Genomic DNA, 8,625 nt, shown 5'->3' with positions numbered 1-8,625 from the left:
TGTTACTGAAAGTTGTGTGTATAGATGGAGTTTATGGAAAATCCATTGCTGGTGCTGGATAAAACCAACAAGATGGTTTTCTGGTAACTTCCAGTTTCCTGCATAAATTTAATATACATATACCCATTCAACTCATTCTTTTATTCCATGCCTGTCACTTATTAACAAGCTGGGATATAAAGATTTCTATTAGAAACAAAATGTTCTGTGCTGTTGGAGTTGTTTCCCAAGCTTGGTTATCACCTGAGTGAGCTAAGATGCTGTAATCTCTTATCTCAACAAAAGAATGAGAGAGAATGAGAAATGGAATCATGGCATTTTATGAAGTTTCTTAAATGTAAGTGGTCTTGACTGAGGACAAACAGCCAAAAATGTGCCTGTTGTACAGCACAGGGTCACTGACTACTGACCATAAAACAAGCAACTCAGCAAGAACCTGCTGATAAACAGACCAGCATGCTGGGTGTTGAAGAAAATCTAAGTTAAGATCTAAGACATGATTCCTCCACTGTTCAAAAACCTATTGCCTATTTTTAGGGTTGTTTATGCAGGCTTAACAATAACTAAGGTGTTGATAATGGGTAGACTGAAAACTCAGATGTCAAAGTAAGTTAGGTCTACTCTTAAGCCTACTTCTCAGGCATGGAAAACTCATTTTCCTGCAAACTGGAGATAATATCACAGCTTCAATCCCAGCATCAGAAGAAGCTGAGTTACTACGTGCTTAAACATGGTGCTCTTTGTTCTCAAATGAAAAGATCAAAGAACAGTTGAATACCTTCCAGTACCTTCAGAAGCCAAGCCAGAAAATCAAGTTCACAGGACTTACACAAACCACTGCACTCTGCTCCGAAAATCAGCTTGGTTAATCAGAAGTGAAGCACACGATAACAGCTAGCAGACTATCTTTATTTCAGTGCACAGCATTTTCACGAATTCTGAACTTTTTAAGGTAATTTCAAACTACTTTATCTTTTAGATGATAGCCTGTCTACATGGTTTTTAAACTCCTTCTGGATCAATAAATGATGTCTCTCCTCCCTTTGATGGCAACCTGGGGTTGGGAGAGATAGTGAAATGGACTAACAACTCAGCCTTATGTTTTAAACATGAAATATTGTTGTCAGACAATTAGGAGTAAATTTGGAAAACAATTTGGAAAGTAGACAAGTGTGCACTAAACTAAATATATAAAAATACACGTGTGTGTATGTGCATGCACACGTGTGAATGTCTTACAGTGACATTAACTGTTTATGTCTGTCTTATTGGCCAAACCCTGTGCTACATCTTATAAATCTTTTATTTCCTCAACACTTCCTTCAGTGCTTAATACATAACACATGTTCATGAAATATCTATTGAACTAACAGGCCACAAATTGAATAAATCAATTAAGGTCCATTTTTTTGTCTAAACATAAAAATATGGTTGACCTATAAACAGTTTTCGGAGACAGCAAGACTTCTTCACTAGAATATTTGGAGATCAATAGGCATAGGTGGATTGTTTGTTATTTTTCTTAATGCCTGGCAAGGAAAATTGGCATTAATCAACAACTCTATTTCAGGAGGGATAAATATCCAGAAATTCCAAGAACATGTTAATAAAACAAAAAACTTCCTTGTCCAACTTATCTAGTGATATTAATTAGAAATTTAATATTAATTTTTAATTCTACAATTATATGTATCAGGATGAAAAGTAATTTTTTAATTGTCAGTTGTGACTCTCAAGCTAACATTAGCTAAAAAGGTCCAGCTTTGCTTCCTGTTAGCCTTAAGGAATGTCCCTGGCTTCACTGTTGGGTCCCATGTGTAGAATTTAGGAACAGAGCAGCCAAATGCTCTGGGCTGAACTATGTCCCTGATCCTAATACCAGTTCCAGCTCAGAAGGCCTGGGAAATGTAATGGAACCCAGTAGTTTATCTTGGCCTCTACTGCCAATCCCCAACCAAGTCAAGAAATCTCCTAAATCACAAAGTAAGCCTTCTCATTCCACTGGGCCCTTGCTCAGAACTGCTCTGGTGATGGCTGCCACCCTGGTGTCCACTCAGGAACAATTGTGGAAACTTTAGGTGAGAACTCAGAGTTATAGTTTCCCATCTGGTTCTTGTTTGTGGGGTAACATTTGCAGTGTGAGGACCCGTAGCCATTCCCCTTGGCAAAGGATGATGAGTGAAGGAAGCCCACAGCCCCCATGGTTGGATCCCAGTCACAATGTGGTATTCCTCAACAGTGTACTCTATGGTCAAAACTCACAGTGATCCACACCCAGACCTTGTCTAAGACTTGTTCAAATTTTTACTGGTGTGTTAGCTCTGGAATGAAATGCTTCCACTCCATTAGTCTTATCATCTAAGTTCTAGAACATTCTGTTTTATTTTCCCAGTGAGAATATTTTTGTTCATGTTTTATGCTCTGTTTATTTATTTGACTGTTATTTCTTCTTGGCTCTTTCATTCATTCACATACAGGGCAAAGCATATTGACAACTTGGTGAATACATGCATCCAAATTGTTCTCCTTCATAAAAGTTTATTATTCACTGAATAAGTGTGCCTATATGTGCTTGAGTACACATTTAAAAGAATGTTTAATCATTATTTATTTTTCTAATTAAAATTGTAATAGCAATTTGTTCACACCATGTCTGCTCTCCATTCTATAAAAATCTCTCTGAGCCTTCTATTACAGCTGTAATACATTACACATTATCGCTTTTCAACACCCACACACTATCTCTCAGGGAATTAAATAATGTATTCATTTCTCCAACAATAAGCATTTACCAACATAGATGAGACACATGACATGTAATGCAGCCACCGTAAGATTCCAGTGGGTTTATCACCAGGAACTTCAGGGTGGCACTTTTCAACATGCTCAAAGGAGGAAAACAAAACAAAAAAAAAAAACAAACGACAACAACAACACTACAAGTGCCACACCTGTCCTAAAGAAATAGAGATAAAGACATTTTTAAAGCTAACAAAACCTGAGAGAGCTTATCACTAGGCCTATACAATAAAAAAAAAATCCAGTTTCAACTTCCAGCTGAAATTAAAAGCTCAGAAACAGTATGAAACTATAAAACTTACTGTTAAATATGAGTAAGCAGAAAAATAGGGCACCCTAATAATGGAACAGTAGACAGGTGTCTTTTAATTCTAGTATAAAATTTAAAACATGGCTTGGGAGTCAGCTTAGTTGGTAAAGTGCTAACTGGGGAGCCTGAGAATCTGAGAATCCCTAGAATCTTTGTCAAAATAATCCAAGCATAGTGCTACACCTTTCTAATTCCAGCCCCGGGACTAATGGAGACAGAAAGATGCTTGGGGCTCGCTGGCTACAGCATAGCTTACTCAGTGAGCTCCAGACCACTGAAAGACCCTTCCTCAAAAAGAGATGGATAGTGTTCCTAAGGATCGTACCCAAGGTACTCCCCTTGGTACGCATATGCATACACAGATACACACACACATATGTACAAATAAATTTTAAAGATGTGTAACATTAACTTGTTAGATCTCAATAAAGGCACCATCTTGACCTGTCAATAGAGGACAACTTGACAATGTTTCTAGTCCAATAGTGTGGACACTGATCTCAGTATCACTGTTGGCCTGCAGGAGAACCTAAGAGATGAGCCAGGCATCTCATCTACATTTTTTTCCAGTATCCAGCTTCACAGGTTGTTGCATGAACATAAACCAATCTGTCTTCGAACAAGATGTTTTGTCACTATCATCCACGCAGCAGCACAGCATTTGGCATCACTTGGTAGGAAAAGTAAGAACGATGTCATACAGCTAGCCTGCTAGTCACAGGCACGGTGCACATTTCAAAACACGTTTTGACAAACTATTTCAACAGAAATGAGATGTGTGTGTCTCTACCTTCCCATGTAATTAATCTCCCTTTGGAAGCAAGTGCTTTCTCTAAAAATCAAGCACATTCACAAATGGTCATTATTCTGCATTCACCTAATCTTTTCAACGTGACCCAACACTGCCTGTATGTCCATTTTTTCTACCCACACCAATCATTGAATTCTCTGCTCAAAGTACAGATGTTTCCTCCCATCCTGGACTGTGAAGCAGTCTGTGACTCTGCTCACATTGGGATGGCTCTTTTGGAAAGTAAATACTCAGCAAACTAAATCTCAATTTTTCAGTGATGTAAATATTTAATAAAATAGACAGTGATGTGTGCATTAGATTACTAACATAAAACAAAGCTCATAAAGTTACTTTTTAAAAAGGTTTTGATTAAATGCTTTTAAGTTCTGGTTTATTCTCCTCTGATTTCTAAAGAGTTGAGGTTGGCTCTGCGGGCTTCCTGACTCCTTATGTAGAATGCTCCCTTGTGGCTATAACTACATGTCCCTATTCTGCTTTAACCAAGTGTCAGGCAGTTTTTGATGCTGAGACCTATGTCTGTAAGAAGACAGAGAGGTTGACCAATGGAGATGAAAGCTCACTGATGGTCCTGAACAATAGGTATAGTCTCCTGCCTGCCTGAGTGGCAGTCTCTTACCTTCTGAGCAGAGGGAGTACAATGGACATCTCTTCCCCTGGAGGGCCATTAGGAGGGTGAACTGTGTTGGCAAGAGGCACCAAACTCTTCCCTGTGGAATTTCTTTAAAACACAGTTGCAAGCGATAACTTTAAAGCTGTAGGACAAGGTCTCACAGAAGACCCACAACACCCTCAGTGTGAGTCATCTGAATAATACAGTTTTTCTAAATTAGAGATAAGCCCTTGACCAGATCTAACCTACTTGTTATATCTGTGATTAGCAAGCCTGGAATGTTTTTCTGTTGTTGTTTTGTTGTGTTTGGTTTGGGTTGGTTTGGATTGGTTGGTTGGTTGGTTGGTTGGTTAGTTGGTTTTGTTTGTTTCATAGAACAGAAATGCCATCTTTATGACTAGCCTATATCAAATTGTGATTAATTTTCAATAGGGTTTGGAAGGGCACCATGGAGTACCACAAAAGACTTACAAATTAAAAAATGAAGTACACTTTAAAGATTACACATAAAGAAATAGAATCTAGAACCTTAGCAACCTGGAGAGGCTGCCACCTCTAAACCAAGGACCAAGGAGTGAAACTGGTGTTTACTAACTACTACTAACAGGAAAGCAGATCTGAGTGACCAGAGAGGTGGCCCAAAAACTAGGACATCACAGGGGCTGGGGTATGTGCTCACTTGCTACAGGATGAGGGATTACCCCTTTAAGAGAAGCTCCTCCCTGTTCCAATGACACTCCTTCACACACAAACACACAAGGTGCACAGCATTTTCTCTTTCAGACTCCCCAGAAGACTAGGGGTTTAAACCCAGAGAAGAAAGGAAGACAAAAAAGGGTAAAATCAAAAATCTATAGCATAGGGCTGAGGGAGGGAGAGTCTTGTGGGTGAGTGGGAAAGAAGCATGGAAGAGAGTCGGGTGGGTGAATGGAGTTGGGTGGATCTACACTTAGTGTTGCTACAATGAACATATCATGTCATTCAGGAAGCTGTTGGGTTTTTCTTTTTCCTGGCAATCATACAACATGATTCTCATCATTCAAGTATTTTGTTTGCAGAGCTAAGGAATTTTACCTAAAAAGAAGAGTAGAAAAGTAGTGGTAAAGCATAAGGGTAGGAAAAGATTAGGAGCATAATTCTCTCAGAAGAGAATGAGGTTGAGAATGAATAATAGTGGGAAGGAGTTGTTTTAAGGCAATGGTTTGATTTTTGTTAAAGAAGGAAAAAGAGAGGCCTCCTGAAATACTGAGATATAGGTGTTACCATTCTTATGTCAAGTAAAATAGATATAGGCATTCATGTATGCTATGTATGTATGTATGTATGTATGTATATGCATATATGTATGTCCATGTGTGCATGTGTGTGTTTTACCTATGAAGATTCAAGTACCCAAGAACTAATGATGTAGTTAGGCCTATGAGGGCTGCATCTATATTGACTACACACTGGCTTTCTTTCTTTCCTCTCGTGATACTATTCTTTAAGTAATATAACAAAACAAGTATTTTGACAGAAATGATAATATTATAAATTATAAATAATGACTTATAAATAATGCAGAGATGAGTTGAAGGATACAAGTAAATTCTGTGTATTACACAAAAATACTAGACCATTTATAGAAGGGACTTGAGCGTCTGCAGATGATCATGAAACCAACCCTCTCACACAGAGAGACCATGGCACATCTATACATACATTTTGGTTTGCTTTATTCACATATAAACATTTGTTGGAGATGTGTGTATATCTTAGCTGTACATCTGTGCCATGGAGGAGTATTTTCATAGCTTTGTTGTGAATCTTTTAATTTGGGGAGCTGACTGAAAACAAAATACTTAATACATTTTGCTTTCACATGCTCCCACACATATGTGGACATGACCCACCCCTTACACACACATACACACACACACATACACACACACACACATACATACACACACACACACAACACACACACACACACACACACACACACACACACATCAAAACCAAACTTTTTAAACATGAGTTTGCAAAAGGCAGTGCTTGTAATTCAGATCACAAAACTCAAAGTTCCGGGTGACTTTGTTCAATTGCTCTTTTACCAAGAATCAGAAAAGTGCAAAATGTGCTTTGATGGCTAACAGATGTTCTGAACTACTCTGTAAATATTTTCTTGCATGCCAAGGTAAAATTTCTCATTAAACTAAATACTGAATAAGTAAATACTAAAATAAGTTCTCAGAAATGATGCCGGAAGTGATCTCTACACCTCTCTGCAGGCACCCATGAGGAAGAAAGTGGCCATCATTGGAGCTGGTGTCAGTGGCCTGGCTGCCATCAGGAGCTGTCTGGAGGAGGGGCTGGAGCCCACGTGCTTTGAGAGGAGTAATGACATTGGAGGCCTGTGGAAATTTTCAGTGAGTGAGGCATCTGTGCAACAGGCAGGGAAGGGGTAGGATGTCTGTCCAACAGGCAGGGTGAGGCGGGGTTGGTGCTCAGGCCTGCCTAGGTGGTGGTTGTGATTCCCAGTCGGATTGGATCCCACAAAATGCAACCATGGAAGCAAGTTAGAAATAATGACCTTGAAAGTTACCAGAAAATATGATAAGTCATGAATAAGAACCAGTTGGAGATAAAAATTCATAGGCAAATACTCGGTAAGTTTATATAATACAGATACATGTCTTCCGTGTTTAAAAGCTGCCAGGTAGGGCTGAGAGATGGCTCTGTGAGTGAAGTGCTTGATCTCATAAGCATAGGGATCTGAGTTTGAGTGTCCCCCAAAAACCACATAAAAATTGGGTGCTCACCTATGGTACTATGTGGTGGGACAAAGCCAGACAGATAGGTATGATCACTACCTGGCCAGACAGTTTAGCCACTGAGCTAACACTCACAAAATAAGGTGGAAAGTGAGAAAGACATCTAGTATCAACCTCTGGCCTCAACATGTTCGTAGACATGCGCACGTTTGTCACATAAAAATAATCAGTGTCTTAAATGTGAGGTTGCAAAGGGTAATGTTAGTGATTTAGACCACAAATTTCAATTTCTCAGGTGAACATGGAAAACAGCCTTGGCAAGAATCCATTGGCTACAAATGGACTGAGGGATTTCTGGATTCTGCATTCTATTCCACTGGTCCATGTGTCTGTTTTTGTGCCAGTGCTGTGCTGTTTTGATTTCTATAGCTTTGTAGTGTATTTTGGAGTCAGGTAATGTGGTCACTCCCAGCTTTGGTTTTTGTTTGTTTGTTTGTTTACTTCTTTAGGGTTGCTTTGCTTTGCTTTGGTTCAAGCCTATCTTGTATATTTGTAGTCTTCTGTACTTCTGGAGGAATTTCAGGACTTTCCCACTCATTTTTTGGAAGAATATGATTGGCATGTTGATGCATTGAATAATAACATGCACTAAATATGTAAATACTGAGGGTAGTATGGCCAAAGTAACATTAATTCTTCCTATCTGTAAACATTAGAGGCTTCTCCCTTTGCTGAAGTCTTCCTTATTATCGTTCAGCAGAATTTACAATTTTGATTGAGAAAGTCTTTCACTTCTTTAGTTAAATTTATTCCTTTCTAGTTTTTTTTTCGGGGGGGGTTGTTTGTTTTTTATTTGTTGGTTGGTTGGTTTGTTGGTTTGCAACTGTGGCTCTCTATATAGCCCTGGTCCTGGTTGACCTGAAACTTACTATGGAGACCAGGCTGAGCTCAAACTCATAGAGATCTGCCTGCCTCTGCCTCCCAAGTGCTGGGGTTAGAAGCATCCAACACGCCCAAATCCTTTGTAGGTTTGTATTAACTGTGAATCAGGTTCCTTTATGATACCTTCCTCTTTGATTTCATTAGTTATAGAGAGGGAAAAAGCTAACCTCTTTGATAAATGGCACTGAAAAACTGGATATTCACAAATAGATTAAAATTTAACCCACTCCGACCTCTGTCTCTCTGTCTCTCTGTCTCTGTCTCTCTCTGTCTCTCTGTCTCTCTCTCTGTCTCTCTCTCTCTCTCTCTCTCTCTCACACACACACACACATACACACACACACACACACACACAGAGAGAGAGAGAGAGAGAGAGAGAGAGAGAGAGAGAGAGAGA

General features: G+C 39.1%; 1 protein-coding gene across 3 annotated transcripts in view; it reads left to right on the top strand.

The window, feature by feature from the left end:
• Positions 1-850: 850 nt before the first annotated feature.
• Positions 851-8,625, top strand: part of LOC114614797 (dimethylaniline monooxygenase [N-oxide-forming] 3) — a 26,082-nt gene continuing 18,307 nt past the window's right edge. The window contains exons 1-2 of one of the 3 annotated variants that reach the window (XM_028760439.1): positions 851-952; positions 6,804-6,941. In XM_028760439.1, coding sequence (XP_028616272.1) covers positions 6,810-6,941 — 132 coding nt within the window. In that variant the 5' untranslated portion in view covers positions 851-952; positions 6,804-6,809. Of the gene's footprint in view, positions 953-5,151; positions 5,371-6,803; positions 6,942-7,024; positions 7,182-8,625 lie in introns of those variants that run through there. The other 2 variants (XM_028760431.1, XM_028760448.1) reach the window with 2 other exon arrangements.

The sequence above is a fragment of the Grammomys surdaster genome, unplaced genomic scaffold, assembly GCF_004785775.1.
Source record: "Grammomys surdaster isolate TR1022 unplaced genomic scaffold, NIH_TR_1.0 130, whole genome shotgun sequence".
Classification (NCBI taxonomy): Eukaryota; Metazoa; Chordata; class Mammalia; order Rodentia; family Muridae; genus Grammomys; species Grammomys surdaster.
Note: the sequence above shows the minus strand (reverse complement) of the source record. Positions and strands in the feature narration are given on the sequence as shown.